Below are 22,197 nucleotides of genomic sequence, written 5' to 3'. Positions count from 1 at the left end.
TTGTAGATATTGTCAGCAGTGAAATGGGATACTTGTTACAAAAAACAAAGTTCTAAGTGGTTAGTAGTCCACAATGAGCTCATAGAAGCAGGGACTGGATTTTGGAGTAAAACTTACATTCACATGTGGCTGATAGAGGAGGCATACATTTAGCTCGTTGCTGGAATCAGTTGTTTGCATCTCTGTTGCAGTGAATGAACACAGTGACAGCAGCCCTGCATGAATCTTTCATTTTCAGAGGTGTTATTTTTTTAGCATTGTCAGAGAGGTGCTGATTGTGCTACAGTTTCTGAGCAGTCTATGGTGAAATTCATTCAATTTATGTCTCCTTGGTATATTTCATATTAATATCAGATACAAGAACGTGACTCAAATAAAAAATAAAAATGTAATGGTGAATGCAGAGAAAGGAATTTGCACCAGTGTTCGTAGTACTGATAGGTGCAAATTCAACCACCAGGTGGCACTGTTCTCCCAGGTTATTCCAGGAACGATTGAAAAACATCTGCACTTGAGCAATATGCGAATCCTTTGCTAAGAGATCTACAGCGCACACACGTGTTTGCTTTCTTTGTGACAAGCTGAACAGCAGATACACAAACCCTCCCAATGTCACCTTGGAAATGGAGACACACCTGTCCTCACCTGGTAACAATAAAGTGAGACACGTTTCAAGTGATGCCAGTGTACGCAACTGCACCCAGCTCAAAGTAAACGCATTTAATGAAATAAAATGCTAATAGAAACATTTCATACAGTTTGGAGAAGTTTTCATTGTCATCACCATATTTCTGAGTTCATGTCCATATAACAGCATGCAGCAGCTCTGAAGGACATACAGATACATCCAGATCTACTGCCTAACAAATCCTTTCTGAGTAATCATCATATTTGCTGCTTGCATAGAGGCAGTCCTGGCCTTGACGCTTTCATACCTGTTCTCTGTAGAATTTCACAATGAACTGAAATGTTTCTCCAGTGACCTCTAAAGAGTTTCTCTGATTCTACGGGCATTCACAGTGTGACTGGCTTATTAAAGAGTCAGGTGGGCCGCCTACATTGGCCAGCGTGTGTCTGCTCCCCACGTAGCACTCGGTGGAAACCTTTCCTCTCACACACCTCTGCTGTACCAGTCATTTAAAGAACTACCTCATGACCTTTTCACATCATCATCTGGGGAGGTAATCTTGTGGAAGTCCGCTAAAGTTCCTGCTCTGCAGCGCCTGGTCAACAGCATGAATGTGGGAGTCAATCATCTGTCTCATGTCGGGAGTGAATGGGTCAAAAGAGGGCCGCTGAGCCCCTGAGCGTTTGAAATGCCCGTCTTGGTTGCTCTCTGCACACAGAAACCTCTCCTCTGTCATAGTGACGTTTAGAAAGGCTGTGATGAGCCGGAGCTGGGGGAGGAGATCTTGCTGCAGCTCCTCATAATGCACCACCAGGAGGCGACGGCCAAACTTCAGCCAGCTCACAGCATGAGATGCCCACCAGGGGGCATAGCTGGAGACAAACTCTGGCCATTCTGCAAGTGAAAGAGGGTACAGTTGGATTATTTATAGCTAATTTGATCAGGAATCACACATAGACGTTGGATTTTATCAATATACTGCATGCTTCTGAGAATTTTCATTTTTGTGTCTGTGTCAGTGTTGAATAACTGATTGCAGAACTAAGTTAAAAAAATGTACGTGTCCCAAATGATCATCTGAGTGAATGTTTATCTGTGTGAATGTGGAAGACGCAACTCAACTGGTTATGACACAAACTATGGAAAAAAATATGCGTAAAAACTGTGGAGAGCTCCACTGTGTGGATATCAAACGGCAGTACAACTTCAACATAGTTACTCCCAAGGTGAAGACTATAAATCAAATGATTTCATGCACTGCAATCAGATGATAAACATCATTCATCATCGTGTGAAAAAAAAGAGAAACTGGAATGTCAGCCAGGAAGCAGGCAGAGAGGAGACAATGCAGCATGTGTGTGTATATGCCTGTGGTATAGACAGGCTGGCTCGTTGTTGGGTCTCTAACTAACTGGTTGTGGAACTGGTGTTTTATTTTGTTTGAGTTTTTTGTGTAAGAGCAGCCAATAGCCACATACAAGGGTTGATGAGCGCATCGAGGTGTTTTTAAGCTTGGGACTGTGACTGAAATGAGATATTTTAACTTTTTTTCTATAACATTCATTACGTTCTTAAACTATACATGAGACATTGTAGTTACATTTTGTAAGAAACAAAGAAAAAAACTGTCAAGAAGTAGTGCAGCATGGTGATGGTTTAGCAGCATGATGCCACAGCAGTAGCTTTCAGTCCACACTCATCTGTATTCTGCATTATCCTCAGAACACTCTGTCAACAGCTTTCAGTGGGACCAAGAAACTGCTTTTTCACTGTCTTTTGAAAATCAACTATTTTCAGTGCTGTGAGCAACATGAATGTTGTCTTCTTTAACCCCACGGTATGGAGAGAAGGCATTTAAAAACTCAGAGCAAATAAAAACTATTAAATAGGTGAATGTAGTCCCCGTAAACTCATTTCAGTTCAAGCGACTTGTAAAAAAGTTGAATTAAAACCTGTGAGGAGAGATATTAAAGAGACGTGAAAAGCATAAAGCTACAACCAACCAAGAACCTTCTTCCTGTGAAATGACGACCCTAACCGCAGCGGCGCCAATAACGAGATTTACGATCCCGCAAAGGTCCGTCTGCGTACACGTTTACGGTTTCAACCACTCCTATCCAGCCCTCCAAGATTCCCATTGCTTCTGATTGTCACAGGTAACGCAAGCATCTGCTTGGAAAGCGGTCTCCTGGCTGGAGTGGACAGTGAACACATCACCTATGCTCGACCATAAATCTCGCTATACCGCCCAAGTATGTGGGAACAGTATGACCATGCAGAGACTCGCCCAAAAAGCCACAAACGAGACACAATGAAGGGTGTGATCTGATGTCTGCTATGCCTGAATGCTATATTCCATTTTTTAGACTTTACTCAACAGATAATTGTTTAGTGGAACAAAGTAAAAAGACAACTTTTAAACAAAGTTTAGACAAAGTTTGACTTTTCTTAAAGGGTGGCTGTCTGGTGCTCAGGAGTGAGTCTTGAGTGCTGGCCTGTAAATATAAAGGTGCTTCACGACATTCATCTCTTGTCTACTCTTGTTGTATCATCAACAGCAGGACATTATGCAGCAGTAACTATAGCAACCTTCAGCTGAGCCATAAACCACTTCATTCTATTGGACTACATCACCTTTACTCTTCCACTGGGCATCTGTGGCGTGTCCTAAGTGTCCGGCGCACTTGCGGTTGAATTCAGCCATTAAGGAGCGGTAAGGGTTGCGAATCAGCAGGATGGCAGAGTCAAACATCTCAATTTCTTTCTGCCCACTTTCATGGGTCTTTACGCAAATGCTGCGGCCACTCTTCCAGTAGTCCTTCTCGCCTTTGAAACCTGGTACCAATGAATAAATGAATAGATAACAGTCAGCTGTAGGGCAATATTTCATCAAGCACCCACTTAAACTCTCATTTCAGGACACGGACTGTGCTCTCCCCACCTCTGTTGTACAGTGTGCCATCGAAATAGAAGCTGCCAGTGTAGTAGCCGGTCACAAGCTCGATCAGGTGTCGTACCCAGGTGTTGCCTGCCCCGGGAAAACTAGAGAGAGCCACAAGGGAACTGGATCTTTGAGGCAGAAACATCCTCTCTTTGCACCTGGAGTCTGGAAGCACAGTTTTTTTGTTTCAGCTGTTGTATATCAGCAGAATATCAGAATATATCAGAATATGCATGAGAATATATAGTAAGTATTGTAGCAGAGAGCCTGAAATGGAGTTTTTTCATTACGTGGCACAAATTGCAGTAGGATTGCAAGTCACAGATCAGAGCTGAAATTTGGGATGAAGACTGTTTTCATTTTTACTAAGCATCTGACCCCAAGAAAACAACACAGTGGTCACAGAAAGTCTCTCAGTTGGGACTTAGAATTAATGCAAGACTGGAACTTTAACTACACTGCATGATCAGCAAAAAATGACTGACACGGCACAGTGGGATGGGCTCAAAATAATACATTTACAAATAAAAACACGTGCAGATGGCTAACACATTTTTGCATTGTGTAACAAATATCTCACCAAGCACAGGGGTATGGTAAACTTGGTAGTGGTCAGGCTCTGTGGACGCCGTGAGTGCAGAGGCGATGGTGTGGTTCCCCACACACTGCTGGTTGTCCGACTGCTGGTTGAGACTGAAAAGAGATGACGTCCATGTACAGAAACAGTGGGGTTTCTTGAACACAGCCAGTGGGAGCTCCTACAAACCAAAAGCACAAATGTTCTTCAGGTTGTCATATGACTCATCACACCAATTTTTCTCTCCAAAGACTTCTAATCTAGCTAAGGGTGATCTGTCATCTTAGCTCAGATGCCACCTGACAGGTGGCAGAGCAGGTCAGCCACTAACCAGAAGGTCGGTGGTTCAAGCCCGGGCTGCTCCAGGCTGCAATCCAAATATCCTTGGGCAAGAAACTAACCCGATGTTGCTCTCCGATGCATCCATCGGAGTGTGAATGTGTGTGAATGTTAGATAGAGCACTTAAGAGCTTAGAAGAAGTGCTTGTGTGATTGGGTGAATGAATTCGTTGTGTAAAGCGCTTTGATTGCTCAGACAGAGTAGAAAAGCGCTATATAAGAACCAGTCCATTTACCATTTACTCAGCTGAATCTGCAGAACATCCCAACTCTCTTATTTTACCTCACTCTGCCAGGTAGCAGGAGGTTAGAATGCTCAATGTCACAACACGAGGACACTGGAGTGAAACTTTTTTGGAACTGATATGCATGCATAAACACACACTGCACGGTGAGAATTAATCATATTGCAGTCACTGCCAATATTTCTACCATCCATATTTCTGTTTTTTTGGAGGCGACACAGCTGCACAGAGTAAGATCTCAGTGCAGGATGCAGAGTATCTACATCTCATTACAGACACATTAAACCTAAAATATTCAGCAAAAATCCAGAGAGCTCTGTGCTCCTACATGTGTTCTCCAGGGAGAGAAGACAGCTCCCTGAGTGGAGAACCACAAGTAGAGTGTACAATAAATTGATCATCATTGCTGTAATTTGCAGAGGAGAAATTCAAACCTTATCAGTGCACGTCTCGATGCATGACTGCGTGGTTAGGTTCGGCTGAAAGGAGTAGACGGGGAAGGTGCCGATGATGCTTTTCAGCAACTTGAAGCAACCCCGGTAGTGCACATTTCTGACTGCAAGGAGGAAAAACGCACACGGGGATGATAAGGAATAGCGCTCTGCTAGTGACTGCAAAACACATTTGAAGGGTTTGCCTTGCTTTGGTCAACATTGGGGAGCATTTATTTCTATACAAACAAGTAGCAAATGTCAGATTTTCAAAGAAATGTACATGCAAAGGGTTTCTGCGATAATTATCTTTCCATACTTGGCTGAATTCTGGTACACAGTGTAATACATTCACAAGTCAGCTGCAAATCTCCAGAGACGCCGAAGCTTCCAGTCATGAATATTAATATTGTTTATGATCATCAGCTGCTTATATAATAGATTCGCCCTTGACTGCAACAGGAAGAGGGTGCAAATCTTTACACAAGTGAAAACAGTTTTTATAAGAAAAAGTTATGGATAATCATTATAGCTGGATTTGTCGTGGTCATTGTGGGGCTAATACATAATTAGTTTAGTTCAGTCAAGAGTTTAGTCATAAAACAAAGAAGAGTAATGAGCTGTCAAAAAGGTTTTAAAATGAAGCATTAAGGACCATCCAGAACAGCAACACAGGTTAAAAGCTTGACATTTTAAAAGTGGCACATTAACTTTGTGCAACATCCTGCTAAGATAATGCAACTTTAAGTATTTACTTAAATGTAAATGTCAAATAATATACAGTCAGAGGTTTATGTACACTCATCATGGGCATGAATGTCATGGTAATTTGAAGCTTTTAATGATGTCTTTGAACTGTTTGTTTTTCAGGGTGGAATAAAGGATACGTCTTTAATGACTATAAAAATAAGTTTACATTTATTTTGGATTTTCCCTAATGCACACAGACTCAAAAGTACACATACAGGCTGAAGTACGTAGATATATACTCTTAAATATTTTAATAAGTGGTGCTAAAAGTTCTATGCTGATTTTTAACTTTTAACAAGACCAATGTAATTAACTCTTTGCTAGCAATCATGGTAGACTATACTGATAGTTTCTCTTTGCCAGCACAAAAATGATTTAATTTGACAGATGTGACTGGACTGACCAAGACTCACAGCAATAACAGCAAGAAGGGGAGCTGTAGATCAGCATGTGTAGCATGGTCTCTTACAACCATTTCTAAATAACTGCACATTCCAAGATCATCAGTTCAAACAATTTTATGTACAAGTTATATAGATGTGTCACCACTTTGCCAGGATATGGAAGAAGACCTAAACTCTCAGCCTCACCCACATAGCAGACAGGTCTGGCCCGGATCTGGTCTCAAGCCGGCACTGCTGGCTGACTTCTGGCATGGTAAGTGGTATGTCATCCAGATATGGGCCAGGCCCATGGTTTGGTTTATGTGGCCCAGGCTCATAGAAAGCAGGTCTTCCCCAGATCCGGCATCAAGCTGGCACTTCTGACTGACTGGTGTCATGGCAGGGTGTATGTCAACCAGATGTGGGCCAGGTCTGGCAATGATGGCACTATTTATGTTCCTATTTTCCTATTTTAGTTAGAAGACCCAAATGCCATGTTGCAATACTATACTGCTATGGTATGGTTTCAAATGCAGGTTTGACAGGCTTGTGAGTGTACACTTTATCCAAAACCTAGTGAGGGTTTACTCATGTTCATCACCAGGTAGCTGTAGGTCAGGAGGTCGAGCAGGTCACCTACTGATCGGAAGATTAGTGGTTTGATCCCTGGCTCTTCCAGTCTGCATGTCAAGAGTGTGAATGTGTATGAATGCAGTTAGGAAGCTCTCAGTTTAGAGAAAGTGCATGATTGGGTGAATGTGGCATGTTTTATAGAGCACTTTGAGCAGAAAAGCGCTATATAAGATTCACTGTCATGTTACTTTTGCACTATTATGTTCTGGCACATGTTGTTATCATATGGGCTGATTCAAGTACACGTTAGGCTGACATTTGGGGCCAGATCTGAAACTGTTCTGGGCCAGCACAGGACCACCAGTGTGTCTACAACTGGCCTTGTGCTGGCCAATGTGTGGGCCACCTCTGGCAAACCAGATCTGGGCCAACAAAGGGCCGTCATTCTTTGCAGTATGTGGACCATGTGTAAGCACATTGTGTGGGCCAGATCCGGGCCTTTCCAATTTTGCTATGTGGGCATATGAGAGGAAATCGAATGGGTGTATTCAGTAACCACCAACGCTCAAACTGAAAACCGCTGGAACACCAGCGTTACTGTCTACAGTGAAGCAAGGTTCACATTGCCATGGTCTAAGACGGTGTCGACCAGGAAAGAAATTCTTGCTTCTTCAAACTGAAATTTGCAGATGATCACAGAGATAAGCTATTATGGTCAGATCAAAACTTTTGCTATTTCTCCATAATGAAAAGAGACATGTTTGGGGGTGACAAACCCAAGAACTGGACTTGACTCCCAAAAAAATCACCATTTAAAGCTACACTTGGCATAATACTGCAAAGAAGCAAAGGAGTGGAATAACAACAAAGCACAGTTGCCAGTAACACAGTAACACAATTTTGTCAAGACCATCTTCCCAGAGGAAGCAATGGCATGAAAAATAACAAAGAACAGGATGTTGCTGTGTTATATTTTTCTTATTATTTTGCATTACAAATACTACAACAATACCAGAACCAACAGGATTTGTCACTCATGCATGTCTGAGCATCAACAGATGATAGCTCGCAGATGGCTGTCGCAGCAATGCAGCCTGCTTTCTAGGTGTGCATCAGACAAATATGATGACCGCAGGAACGGCGATGGAAGGATTTGTCAATTTAAACATCAGCCAAAGAAATGCTGACACATCTCAGCCAGTCTGTCACACAGTCTGAGATGACTCAGACAAGGACTTTTAGAGTGGAGAGTAAACACTATTACATGCTTACATTTTCTTACGGAAGGAGTTCAGTTTCGTTTTTTTTTTGTTAGTAGCATATTAAATGTTTGCTCATTATTTATTCATGGTTTAAATATGTGCTCGCTGTTGCTCCATTTATTACTTAATTTCGTTTGCATTAGGTGTAAACCTAACACAATGCATCATTTTAGTCACAAGTGGCATCGGTTCATTTATGCAAATCAGCTCAGTGTGTGTGTGTGTGTGTGTGTGTGTGTGTGTGTGTGTGTGTGTGCGTGTTGATGTGCGGGCTGATAAATACCTTTTTATGATAATCTTTCTTGAATAAAGCCCCCACCGTTTCACACACCTTCCCCTTTCCTTCTGTAACACTGTGCACTAAGACAAATCCTTATCCTATCCTGCTGTGCTTTTCATTGTAATTCACTTAACTTTCTTCTTTGCTCCTAGCTGTGAATCCCAAAAGTTATCTGATTCTTTGATTCATATCAGACGCTTTCATTTTTTCCGGAGTGGTTAGGTTAGACCAGAGATGGGCAGTAACGCATTACTTGTAATGCGACCACTTTTTTCAAGTAATGAGTAAAGTAAGTGATTACTATTGGAATAAAGTAATAGATTACTGTTACTTTCTAGTAAGCACGCTGCATTACTGCGTTACTAAACCATGATTTCATTTGTGAAAGTGTCTCATGACAATGGCGTACGAGCGTGCGACGTCCGTGGCAGGAACAGCGAAAAATTTAACTTCAAATCTGATCAAGGACCCAGCACGCCACCACGGGAATGTGAAATTCCCATTCCCCTCCATGACATGACCGCTGCGGCTCCGGGCAAACCTCCACAGGCCCCACTCCTGCTAAACAACTGAAAATAGATTCAAGAGCGACAGGACTTAGTGCTGCTGAATCTTTGATTCTGAACATTATTTTATTGTATATCTTGGAAAATGCAGAAAATAGGTTTAAATGTTATATGCAACAATCAGAGACTGTTGGATATAATTTAATTTTTGCTTGATGCATAAAAGTTTAAAACTAATAAAACAATTTTTTAAAAGTGACTTTTCCATTTGATTCAATTTTATATGATGGATTATGCAGACAAAGATCGATTTGGGTTGAAAGGCCTAATGCTTTATTACTTATTCAGGATGTGTATCATGTTTTTAAAAAGTATCTAAGTAATAAAGTAACTAATTACTTTTGAAAATAAATAATCAGTAAAGTAATGGGATTATTTTCTTGGAGATGTAATCAACAATTAGTAACTAAGTACTTTATTCAAGTAATTGGCCAACACTGGGTTAGACAAAGCAAAGTTATGGTTAAGTATATGTAGACACATTTAGAGGAAGTAAATGACGATAAAACCTTCAAAATATGAGTAATGTTGGGTGGTTCCAGACAAAAGATGATGAATGTTAAAGATGCTTCTCTGGTTGTGTCTCCAAAACAATTCTCCCTCATCGCATCGACAACGCATCCTCACTGACCAACAAAATATGAATAATGCACCGTGGAAGTGACACGCTGACCAACTTGACAACATCTCTAGAGCAGGGGTGTCCAACTCCAGTCCTCGAGAGCTACTGTCCTGCAGCTTTTAGACACATCCTTGTTCCGACACACCTGAATCAAATGAATGACTAGTTACCCGGCCTTTGCCAAACTTGATGGCATGCTGAAGAGGTAATCCAAACATTTGATTCAGCTGTGTGGGAGTTGGACACCCCTGCACTAGAGAAAAGAAAACAACAAAAACTGATGGCAGTATACCTCTGAAACGTTGGATTCACCAAAGAAGAAAATGTTGATTTGAGACAGTAGAAACTTTGGATCCTGTGGTACTAAATTCAGTTCAATTTAAACTGTGTTGAATTCATACAGCACCAAATCACAACAAGGTCCTTTATGTGGTAAGGTCAACCCTTACAATAACACAACTGCTATCTATACCAGTCATCTGATTGTTGGCGCTTTCTCTAAGTTAGTTCCTGGACAGAGGAATCAAATGTGCTGTATGTATAAGGCTTTGGTTGCACAGCGGCATGTGGCAGCGTTATAGATGGCGGTGTGGGGAGTGCATAGCTTTAATTTTTCTGTGTTGTTGTGTTTTGAGAATTTAACTTCAGTCATTTCTTCACTCATCTGCGGAGCCCGTGTAGGGTATAAATAGTAAACGGTGCCGTGTCTTCCCTGAGGGAAGTCGACTCACATTTTCTGTGACCTGGCAGCTGCTCCTCCACCTTGTATATGGAGAGACGGCCCACGCCGCCACAGGGAGACCCCCTCTCACCCCGACACACCAGACTACAATCCTCTTCCGGAGCCCGAGGGCTGCTAATCCGATTCCCGCAGTGGCACTCTGCTCCGTACTCCAGACCTGCAAACTGGTAACCACTGCACACACACACACACACACACACTGATAGTTATTGCCCTAGCCAATGGCAATCCATAACCTGAAGCTATTGCCCTCTGGCTATGCTTTCCCACAGGACTTTCGATAACATTTCAAACTTATCATTTAACTCAAAGTTACCGGGCTTACACATACAGTTTCCCCGTGATAGCCATCAGTGCTTTTCATTCTGCACTCTCCTGACTGTGTAATGCCTTCTTCTGGCTGCAGTGCAGTCACCTCTGATCTGTACTTTACATATCAAGGCTCTTGTGACTCATCCCCCTTTCCTCTTCCTTTATCCAGGCTCCTTGGGAAAGACAGAGACCTCATCAAAACTGACCTTTTCATGTATGTCCTTTGAAGCTTGCTCATAAATTGCCTTGACTTTTTACTTTTGCTCATTGCGGTAATTGGCTCGCTCAGGTAACGAGACTGCCTTCCATGTGGACAGGCAGAGGGTGGGTTTGCATTTGAGATGGAAGCGCCAGCTATCCGCCTGGCAGCATCCATCTGTCCTCGGCTGTTCCCGTTTCACTGGGGATGCACTGCTTCCTGGCTGCTAACATATAAAAAGGAATAATTCAAGCAGGTCATTCTTTGAGTTGTGTTTGAAAAATTCCACCTGTCTCTACATGTTTAATAACAGGTTTGTTGAGGATGTGGCAGCGCTGATTACTCGGCTCACACTGACCCAGTCAGAGACTTCCACACCACAGCACGTCCACAGGAAAAGCACATATCTAACCACTGATTTATTCACCAACTGCTGGACTCAGCTCATTAAGCGTTCTATAACACACACACAAACACCTCCCTTCTTCCTTTTTCTGCAACAGATCGAGCCTTCTGTCCTGGCCTGCTCTTCATTCTCCCCTCTCTCACTCCTCACCCCCTCATCTTTTACTGTCATCCAGCCACCTGGCTCTCCGCTATAGCTCAAAACACAGGAGGCATTCATGGAGGAGACTGAGATCCAAAGCATTTACTCACACAGCGAGCTTTCTGTGGTCCCTTCACAGGAGCCCGCTGTGAACGCATTACCTTTCCGAGCAGGTGTCTTGACACAAAGAACTGGTCATTTTGCGCAGGTCGTAAAGCATGGTCCCTCCCAGGGCTCGATCACTGGCGTTGTGAAGGAAGCATCCGATGTAGGTTCCTATATGAAGAAAAGAAATGTGAAATTAAAATTCATTCAGGCAGAAAAGTCCTGTGGTGGCACTTAGCGTGCGCAATCACAAAACCAAGGCAGCTGAATGAAAAGTACACATTTATGGTCAAATCTAATAATAAAACAGGAATCGGGTACTTGTCATTCAAGAATCGGACGGATTTCCAGCAACGCATTTCTTTTTTCTTTGATTTGACCTTGGAATTTTCCCTTAGTTTTCGCCTATCATCCTTTATTGGTCAAATTAAACTGAGTGACAGACTCATAAGGTATAAAAATAATCACCATTAGCACCACTGACAAACTAAATAATGTCCTACGTAGTGCCTCGCAAACTTAGAACACATTTGTTTTTTAAAATCAAACAGAAATGAGACAAATTGTGTATGTCCATGTTTGTGTTTGGTCCATGTTGCACACACACACACATGTTGACACACTCCTCTGCAACTTGATATGGCATCTTCGGTTTGGCTCCGGACACATTCTCCAAGACTGGCAGAACCAAAACAGCCTTTGCGTCATCACTTACTCACGGTTATTATGCACAGCAGCATGTATCGTGAGCCATAACATCCAACTAAATTATAACATGGCAAGGCTTGATTTATCCAGCAATGTAGATGATTGGTATTTCTGCATTACTGTGAACCTATTTACTTCCACTAAAATAAAAATCACCCGTGCAGAAAGAAGGATGTAACGCATAATAGGCTACGGCAGACTATTATGATGTGCTGACAAGATTAAGGCACCATATAAGATGTAACCCAGATTCAGTCTTTGATGTAATCCCTGTCTTTGCCACATTGCAACATCAAACTCTGCTCAGCTGACACATTAAAGTTTTCTTTATAAATTTCATTTTCAGCGAGGGAGCTGATGCATTTCTTTGTGTGCAGATTTAATTTCCATCTTCCTCCTCGAGTCTGACACTATTATGTTTTGAGGCCACATGCTAGATGTTGTTAGTCCTTTAGGAACTGAGTTTTTGGTGGATGGAGTGCGTGCACATACTTGGCTTTTAGGTTTATTTTGCAATCCCTAACATGAATTTACGTGTATCGATGTTTATAGGTTTTAAGGACACGAGGGGCTTGGCTTTCTGTTTTCACTTTACTACCAGCGGCGAAATAGGCCGATGCCAACTGGTCAAAGAGAGGATTTAATAAGTGTTGGAGGTGCATGTGACGGGGACTGATGGAATGTGCAGTAAGGTGAGCAGACAAGACAGAAACACGCAATGGGCTGTGAAATCTCTGGCAGGCCAAGCATCACCGTATCGAATTTGTGATTCAATCAGTCTGCAATGTCTTCTGAAGCTCATCCAGCCTGTTGTGCTGGAGTCAGGCTGAGTCACCAGCCGCCGGCGCCCAAAAAACAAATGCAGGAGTACAACGGTAGCTGCTGCCTCAAAGTACTGAAAGGCTGGGACCACCAAAGAAGAAACTCAAATGGCATCACTCAAGGTGATGCCCCCTATGCTTCTCAGCCACCCAGCGGTGCAGGTCATTGTTTTAATCAAAGTGAGGAAGAGGCCCCGGGCAATAGCAGCTCAGGGTTAATGGAGGGAATCAGCCTGAATTCCCAGACATGGCACTTTTGGCTTGCCACTGTGCTGCTTTCTTAAACACCAAGACAGATGGCTGAGCTGGAGCTGATTCTTCCCCGCAGGATTGGATGGAGGAGGCTAATGACAGGATGGCCAAGAATGAGGACATGTGCTGCTGCCACGGGTAGCAACTGTGTGTGACCATTAAAGTCCGCTGAAGGGGGTTCATAGCCTCGCTGCTGGATCTACATACTAAAACCCTCACAAGTGTGAGCAGCGTCATAAAAAAAGGACAACAAAGAGGGTTTCGATGCATTACAGGCTGACCTGAGACAGGATGAGAGGAGGATCATCTCAACGGGGTGTCGGATGCTGAAAAACACAACACTCCTAAGACTGTTAAGACTTTTTCACACACACACTGCAGCCCTGAACTTGTCTAGACATTATGCGGAGGAGCTGCGTGTCAGAATGATGCACGCTCTATACAGCCGCCACTGCTCGCCTGAACCAAACCGAGTATTTGCAGTAGTGAGAAAGCATTTAACAAGGACAAAATCAAGTGCAGCATTAATTCAGGGAAGCCACAGAGTCAAGCTCAGCTGCAGATTAACTGATTTCAGTAGCAGCACACATCCGATACACTTCCACATATCCAAATGGTTATTTCATAGAGGGCATGCTATTTAAGCTCCTTATCTGCAAACCCACCTTGTAACCGACCTCCTGCCCAGCTCCTCTTTTTCTGACTTAATCTCCTGTTTCTGTTTCTGACTTATTCGGTGTCATATCTGTTGTCACTGACGCCAGCTCTGTTCTGAACTGCTCCTCTGCCTAACTCAAACATTCCACATACCCGCATGGAAGGCTCCAGGAAAGAGCCATGGTGCAACATATAAATTACTGCAGATGGAAATAGCTTTTCTTCTTTGTCTGAAGTTCAGAGTTGCCAGTCACATCACAGAGTTAATGCAGAGACCTATTACGTTCACATCAGACTCCCAGCGAAACCAAGGGGCAACTTGGACTCTTCCGTGTGCCTTTGGGCTTTGGGAGGACACGGAAGCACGAGTACAGACCACTGCACCGCTGCCACCTGTGTGTACAAATCACTTACAGCACTGAGTGAAACTTTGCCAGAGAATCAAATACTTTGTCATATCTCCATCTACACATCTCTCCTTATTTGTACTTTACATATAAATACATTTGTCACTCATTCCTGCAATGTGTAGGGTTTCCAGCAGCAGATAGAAAGTATTATACATCTCTGACGTTTATTATAAAATGTTTGAACAGGTAGAGCTCCTGAATCCATGGATATATGAAACTGAAAATGCATGTGCAAACTTCTCCATCTGGCTGTGTGATGTTATTACTGCTACACCCTCTGCGTGAGAGCAGCCACTGAATAAAGATGGGATAAAGACTAAAATCATGAAAATGCCTTTTGGGATTTTGCACCTTTTTGGAAGTCCAGAGCAGAGCGGGACTGATATGTCAGCAGATTACAGCCAATAAATGAGCTACCATAGAGAGATATGTTTAACCACCTGTCTTGTCCTCACATTTGTTATTAAAATAAAAAAATCTCTTTTAAAGGATTTTTATTGTAAGTATTTGTTTTCATTATGTGATTAATACAAACAGGGGATGGTAACTCATGATCACATTTTTAAAATTCAGATAATGTGTGCTGGCCTGAAGCTTTTGGGCTTCAGTCCAGAGATTTAAGCCGTGAAATTTGGATAACGAGACTGTTTTGGATGGGTAAGAGCTGTTTAATGGCAGCCTACCTTGGCTGAACCACCTTATGATAGTCCTGATTTAGCTTCTTATTACTGCTTGACTCACAGTAAGTAGCAGCATTTCCCCTCTCCATTACACTGCCTATTCTACTAAATAGGAAAGTGCTTTTTAAATAATTTTAGACATGGTGCTGCAACTGATATTGATGTAACACTGTCTCTAAGACTGTACCTACTTTCATTATAATTTGATCTTTTGATTAACTCATTTGCTACCAAGTCAATTAACTGTCATAGGTTTTCTTTATTCAGCAAGTAGTCCAGTACACAAACATTCACAATAGCAGCAATCACATCTCATTTGAGGAGCTGGAACCAGCACATCTTTCTGCTTTTCTATTATTTTGACGACACATTTAAAGGTTTATGCAGAAATATTTTCCTTTTGCAGAACTTTAGATGAAAATAGTGATGCTTGTTTTATCTCGCTACACTAAATATGAAGGTAAAGACCGTAGGCTGCTAGCTTAGTGTAAAAACAGCTAGCATGGAGATTGCTACTTTGGTTCTCATTTGAGGTAAGAAGGCCAAATATCAGTAAGGTCTCCAGTTAACATTTTTCACCTTTCTGTGTGTGTGTGAATCTGCCATCATGGTGGAGTTTGTTTGCTTAACACAAAAACTAAATGGTGACTTTGTGGGGTGCTATTTACAGAAATGCCTTTTGATCAGAAGCAGTGACTTCTTGGAATCAGTCCACTAGAGGTTCAGTGAGATATTTCTTGCCTCAAAGTCCAGCAACAGCAGCTGGAAGCTGCTGACAAGACCCACCAGCGTCTGGTTTTTATGTTAAGCTAGGCTAAAAATGTGTTAGTCATGGTGGGAAGTGACTGCAGCAGACGGCTGTCCATCCACGAGCCTGCTTGTGCTGGAGGTTTCTTCCTGTTGAGAGGGATTTTTTTCCTTCCCCCTGTCACCAAGTGCTGGTTCATAGGAGGTTGTCTGATTGTGGGGGTTTTCTCTGGGTTAATCGAGGGCCTCTTCCTCACATGATAAAGCACCTTAAAGTGACTCTTGTTACGATTTAATGCAATATAAAAACAATTTAATTTAAATGTATTTATTAAATATTGCATTTACATGTAAATGATTTTCATTTCAGTGTCAAATACATGTTGTGGAATTCGAGTGACTGCTTCATTATTATCTGGACTGATATCCTGAAATAATGCATATACTTGGTTTAGAAACGGTGTCAAAAATACGCTTTTTTCTAAGCCCTTCAACCGGCTACTTTCACAGGGCCTGTGGCACAATAGACTTGGGTAATTGAATTCTGTGTCCTGGGTAATACTTTTTAAAAAAGACCCTTTACCAGATGGCTGTTACTGAAACTGATCTCTTTCTTGCCTCAAACATTTTTCATCTGTATTACCCTACTTAGTGACTGAATGGTCATGTAGTGTCTGTTTAAAAAAAGGATTAAGAGCTTTTACGGGATGCTTTTCAAGAATGGGCTGAAAGAACAAATGTTCCACCGAAGGTAATTCCAATGTATTTATCATTTCAGCAAAATGGCAAAGGCGCTGACAGGCACAGTTAAACAATGGAGTAAATCTCCATGGATATCTCAAAGTACTCAAGTAATGGTGAGGGCTCCTTAGCAGAGAGTGCAAGTAAGAAATTATATCGTTTTTTTAGCTTCATAATTACTAATTTATTTTCTGGAAGCTACTTTAGTGCTCGCCTGCCTTTTTTTTTTTTACTCTTCTGGTTTCGAGAGGATCAGTGAGCTCTATCTTTCATCTACAAGATCTGAAGCAACCAAATGTAAAATGTTATATAAATGTATAATGAAGCTCTTCTAAATGTTCTAAGGTCATGATTATCTGTTCATAAATGTCGAATGAGGCTTGTTGTGAGTGCACTATGTGAGTCCTGTGCAGAGAGTGCGGTTTCCCAGCCCCTGGCCATCTGAACAAAAAAGAAAGCCCAAAAATAGAAAATAAACATGCATATGTGCTCCTGATATGTTGTTCACGGGGAAATCCGTCGGCTCAATATGCTCATAGGGTATTTTAGTCACTTTTTCCCCCAGAGTGTTTTCATAGACTTTGTAATATATGTTTTTAATTTAATGGCAGAAGAGTTGTCCAAGCTTGGCCACGGTCACCTGTGTGGCCTTCCTACGGTTTGTGAGAAGGCCACACAGGTGCAAGTCAGTGACATAGCAGAGGTCCCGGTGTTTTAGAAAAGCAGATCTAAAATGTGTTAGAGTGTTTAAAATCCCAGCTCTACATTCTCAGCAGAAGTCATTGGAGAAGATCTTTTTCCACGTAAAGAATCGTGCATTTGTCATAATGCACGTTAATGGCATTAACACTTCACTGGCACACTAATACATCTAAATAGGGCGACGCAGTGACCAGTGCTTGTTTTGTCTGCTGGCTAGTTAGCTATACTAAAAACAGCAGTGAAGCTTGTCAAGCCACAAGTGATAGAGGCAGGACAGTGTCAACTCAATGTGCAGACAAATTCATAGCTGTGCACAGTTATTTACCTTTGTGCTTGCTGCTTCTCTGGACGGAGACTCTTTGCTCTGGACTCTCTGGCAGCAGACTGTGAAACCAGCGATGATGCAAGTGTTGGACCCCCAGGCTTCGGGAAGCAGTCCAGTGTCGCCCTCCTGCCTTGGCTCCCCCTCCAGACGCAGCCTGAATGGCAACCCATCTGGAGCGTGCCCTCATGCCCAAGCCTGCAGTCCTGAGGGCAGTAGGAGGTGCAGAGAGGGACCACAGGGGGGGCAGGCTGGCCAGGTTTGGCTGAGCCACTCTGATGCTGGAGCGCTGTAGAAGCAGGATGCTGCCTGCCATCAGATAGGCGATGCCCAAGCAGAGCAGCAGCATTTGAGCCCGCTTCAAGAGGCAGTGCAGCTTGTAGAAGGGTGCCACCATTCCTATACCGTTTACTGTCTCGCAGCTCAGTCGAAGGCCATTTGATGAGTAAGGAGAGAGAGCAGATCTGTAACCTACTTAGAACTTCATAATAATGACAAGACCTGTAGGATCTAGCAGAGGTGCAAACATTGTCTTGGTCCTTTTGAAGCCACAGAGTCTGAGATCAGCAGTGTAACAATGGATGTATCACACCAGAAAGATTTAATATCCAACGCTGTGGTCAGTGACTCCAAGGGGATCCTTGGGTGTAAGCTGGGGGGAGAAAACAGAAAAAATAGCAGCAGCTAGATTTAATGCAAGCGTATTTCTCTATATGTCAGCACAATGAAAAGGAAAAGATGAGCCCGACTGGTGAATTAGATTCACGGCTTATGTTGACATATCGGCTTGTGTTTCTGTCTTGCAGCGTCTTGCAACAAATCCCATGGTGCTGCTCCATTGCTTCCATTGTTCGCATTTGTTTTTATATCATATTGCTGCCCAAAGTTGTGATTCCTGATTTTAAAATGACACCGAACCTTTGTGGTTTTAAAGTGCATTCTTGACCTTATCTCCCAGCTTCCAAATCTCAACTATCTCACTGAAAAAAATATCATGTGATTAAAACTGTCTGGAGAGCGCATTATGGGTGCTTATGAAATGGGGATTATCATAGCAGTGTGCGCAGACAAACTCTTGCCTCATCCGTGGAGAGATGAATAAGTGATGAGTGGGGGAAAACATGCAAAGATGAGATGTTGAGGATCGCTGAATATGTAGGCTAAAAACACTGTGGTGTTCGCAGTGTTCTCTGAAGCCTGACACTTTGACTGAAGAGTGGAGCAGTGGAGTGAACATCCGATGAGATCCATTAATGCCTCGTTGTCTCGGTGGCCGTCACACACCGTCATGCCCTTCAGCTCTACTTTTCATCTCAGGCCTTCTAAGACACACTCCACCCCCCCTCAAAAAAGTAGGGGTGCGGTGATGCTCCCTATGATAGAAGCAACAGTTTGCTCAGTGAACAGTCTCCGATCATGTCCAAGTGCCCAAGTTATGTTCAACTCCACGTTTTTACGCGTAAAATAACTCGCGGTTGTGTATTCGAGGTGAAAAACAAAGACGCGTGGCTGAATTGATTTAGTGGAACGGGATGGGAGGTTGAAAGGCAAATGAATCACAAGCGAGAGTAAACACGCATCACCTATTTAAGAAGCCGAGGTCTTCCATCTTAAAAGCCCCTCACTGTGCCTCCACCATTTACAGTATTGAATGTTGGACCATGCGGCTTACCTTCAGCACCGAAGCGGCGCGGCATCCTTCCACTGCGCGATCACTTATCAGTTTATAGCCGTTAAGATCGCTGTTTTCCTCGCTTTATTGTGCACCGAGTGTGTCCTCGGCGTTTCCCAGAGCTGTTATATAAGCTCGCTCTCCCTCTCTCTTTCTCTCTTTCTCTCTGCCAGCACCGCTTTCCGTCGCCCCGAAAGGCTGGCACGGCGATATAAAGCGCAGGCAGTACGTGTGTATGTGCTTGTGTGTCAGAGAGAGAGAGAGATACAGAAAGAGGAGGTGATGGGGACGAGAAGGAGGGGTAGTCGGTCTCATTTGCATTGGTGATGTGGACGCGTCACAGCTCCTCCACCGTGCAAACGGGAGTCGTGTCCAGCAGTCCACAGGCTTTACTGCACATAAGGAGGGCCTTAAAAGGCGTGCAAAGGCTATGCTGAAGCCCGTCTCCATACACTGAGCTCCATGCCCACAGTGCACTATGTATTGAGGTACAATGCAGAGGGCGGCGGGGCAATAAAACCCCACGCGTGAACCATTTGAAGGACGTTTCAGAAAACGCCACAGAATAATCAGATCCACGTCTAAATAAACAAACTAGGACTGAATCTGACAATATCAGCATTGCTCAGAGATCCAGAGCACAAATCATGCAGTGGTTCCCGCGCGTGTGGCCCTACAGGTTAGGCTCGTTGAAGCACTTAATGAACTGCCGTGACTCACGCGTCAGTCAAGCGTGGATGACGTCCTAGCACTACAGCAGCACAGTCAGAGCCTGGCCTCCGTGTTCCTGCCACCAACAATGCAGAGCAAAGCAGTACTTAAATGTCACGGTATCTGTGTTCACGACTGAAGGTAAAGAAAACAACCACACTTACCCGTGAAGTTACCGAGTAAGGTAGTAAAGGTGGGTCAAAGTGATCACATAGTGGAAAGCTATTTCGTGAGTTATTAATGAATTATGCAATAAAATATGAATCTGCAATTTCATTTACAGACGACCTTTTCTTTTGTTATCCACACATTCATAAAGTAGGCCAATTCATTATTTGATCATTTAACTGACAATAAACAGAGGAATTATAAATACATAAATTCCTAAATGAACTAATAAATGAATTAATAAATACTTTTTTGTACTTGTCCTCCATCATAATATGTTTATGTTCTTACAAATGGTTTTTCTGTCGAGATCATTTATGTTCTACATCAGCTTCTTCTTCAACTGGAAGGAGGTGTGTTTGTTAAGAAATCCTTTAAGTAACAGGTGGATGCTGGTGTCTGTAGTTGCTAGCGTTGCTGGCTTTACAGTACCTCTATGATTTGCCTGTTGTGCCGTTGGTTTTTTCTAGATCATATTTATTGCAGTTACAATGCAGTCTGTTATCATTTAGACCAGGGGAACTCCAGGCCTCAAGGGAGGGTGTCCTGCAGGTTTTAGCTCTCACCCTGGGTCAACACACCTGAATCAAAATGGTTAGTTCATTACCAGGAATCTGGACAACTTCAAGTCATTTAAATCAGCTGTGTTGGATCAAGGACATATCTAAAACCAGCAGGACAGTTTCCCTACCCCTGATATAGACGGTCATGAATGCAGCTTGAAAACCTGGCTGGCTAGCTTTAGCAAATAACTTAGCATTACACTGTCTCACCCAAATATGAATGCTTATGGGGACCAACATGAGAGCAACAAATGGTCATCTGTAAATCTTTGAAATGGCGCTTTACAAATCAGACGTCAATTGTCTTCCACTTTTCTAATTTGGGAGGCAATCGCTAACCATTATAGGGCGAGAGGCAAGCTACACCTTAGCCAGGTAAGAGTCTATTATAGGGCTAACAGAGAGAGAGAAATCCATTCTCACCTACAGTCACTTAGAAAGCATCAAATCACTTAATTACCCAGAGAGATCTTGTAAACCCGCACAGAAAGGGTCAAGCCTGATGGTGCATTTAAACCTTCGATTCTAACCCAGGACCTTGTTGCAGTGAGGCAAAAGTGCTAACCACTACGCATCCATGCTGCCCACGTCACAAAAGATTTGGGAATTTTGATATGGTCTATGCTCTGCCCCACCCAAACCATCACACAATGGCAGATACTTCAGTCATGAGAGTGCTGGTAACATATGAGTTATAACAGCTTGTAGAAGACAAATCACAGGGTCACAGGTTGTTTGTAGAAAGAGCAGTATTATATATTTTGGAAACATCCAGTTGTTAAGACACTGTTGTCATCAAGGCATGATGAGGCCTCTAACACGATGAAGAATATTTTGCAGTGCACTGGGATTTAATGTCTCTTGGAGATATGTAATGTCACACCTCAATTTTCCCAGTAAAATGTAATAGCTGCTCCCATCCAGAAAACAAAAGCATTATGATGGACTGAATGGAGGTGAAATATTTGACAGAGCAGGTCTATCTTGTTCAGCTGGGTTTTTTAAATTTTCTTTTAAATTTAATCCTACTTTGTGTAACAGATGGATTTAGACAAATGCTGGAGTCTGACTATTTGTCTGATCCAAGATAAAGTCTATCTCCATGCGGTCTATCAGTGTCTTGTAGAGGATGTTGTTATTTGTGGTGTTTGTTCTTGTAGTCATTTAAATAAATTCTCATGCTCTAGTTTGTATGCACTTGGTTGTAAAGCACATTGAGCTGACTGCAAATTAAATGTGTTATATAAGTAAAATTTCATTGATTTGACTTCAAACTACTGCGTGCTGTTTGCTTGGTATGTTCTCTAGTGGGAAAAAGCTGTAGTAAGCCGTTAGCTTGCTGTTCCCCTGAGTTGTCAGGTGCTTTGCTGGAGGTTTGTTGCACATCCACTTTATAAAGAGCGACAGTGCCTCCCCCACCGAGCCAGGCACTCCTGTTATTATTCCAATCAGCATTAATATTGCTTGATCTCAGGCTTTCTCCCTGTGGTCATAGCTGCTGTTGAGCTGCAGACTTGTGCAACTCGTCCTCTTTGCGTGGA

The 22,197-nt window shown here is 42.7% G+C and overlaps 1 protein-coding gene across 1 annotated transcript; it reads right to left on the bottom strand.

The window, feature by feature from the left end:
- Nucleotides 1-699: 699 nt before the first annotated feature.
- wscd1b (WSC domain containing 1b) lies at nt 700-19,535 on the bottom strand. Its single transcript, XM_005935980.3, has 9 exons — nt 19,215-19,535; nt 17,546-18,194; nt 11,559-11,673; nt 10,329-10,513; nt 5,165-5,286; nt 4,150-4,327; nt 3,570-3,734; nt 3,263-3,463; nt 700-1,522 (listed from the first exon to the last, which is right to left on the bottom strand). The coding sequence occupies exons 2-9, from the start codon at nt 17,937-17,939 to the stop codon at nt 1,170-1,172; spliced, it is 1,713 nt and encodes a 570-aa protein (XP_005936042.1). The 5' UTR covers nt 17,940-18,194; nt 19,215-19,535; the 3' UTR covers nt 700-1,169.
- Nucleotides 19,536-22,197: the final 2,662 nt, after the last annotated feature.

Source organism: Haplochromis burtoni, unplaced genomic scaffold (assembly GCF_018398535.1).
Source record: "Haplochromis burtoni strain Fernald_Lab_line unplaced genomic scaffold, NCSU_Asbu1 Contig_24, whole genome shotgun sequence".
Lineage (NCBI taxonomy): Eukaryota > Metazoa > Chordata > Actinopteri > Cichliformes > Cichlidae > Haplochromis > Haplochromis burtoni.
This window is presented reverse-complemented; position numbering and strand designations above follow the sequence as displayed.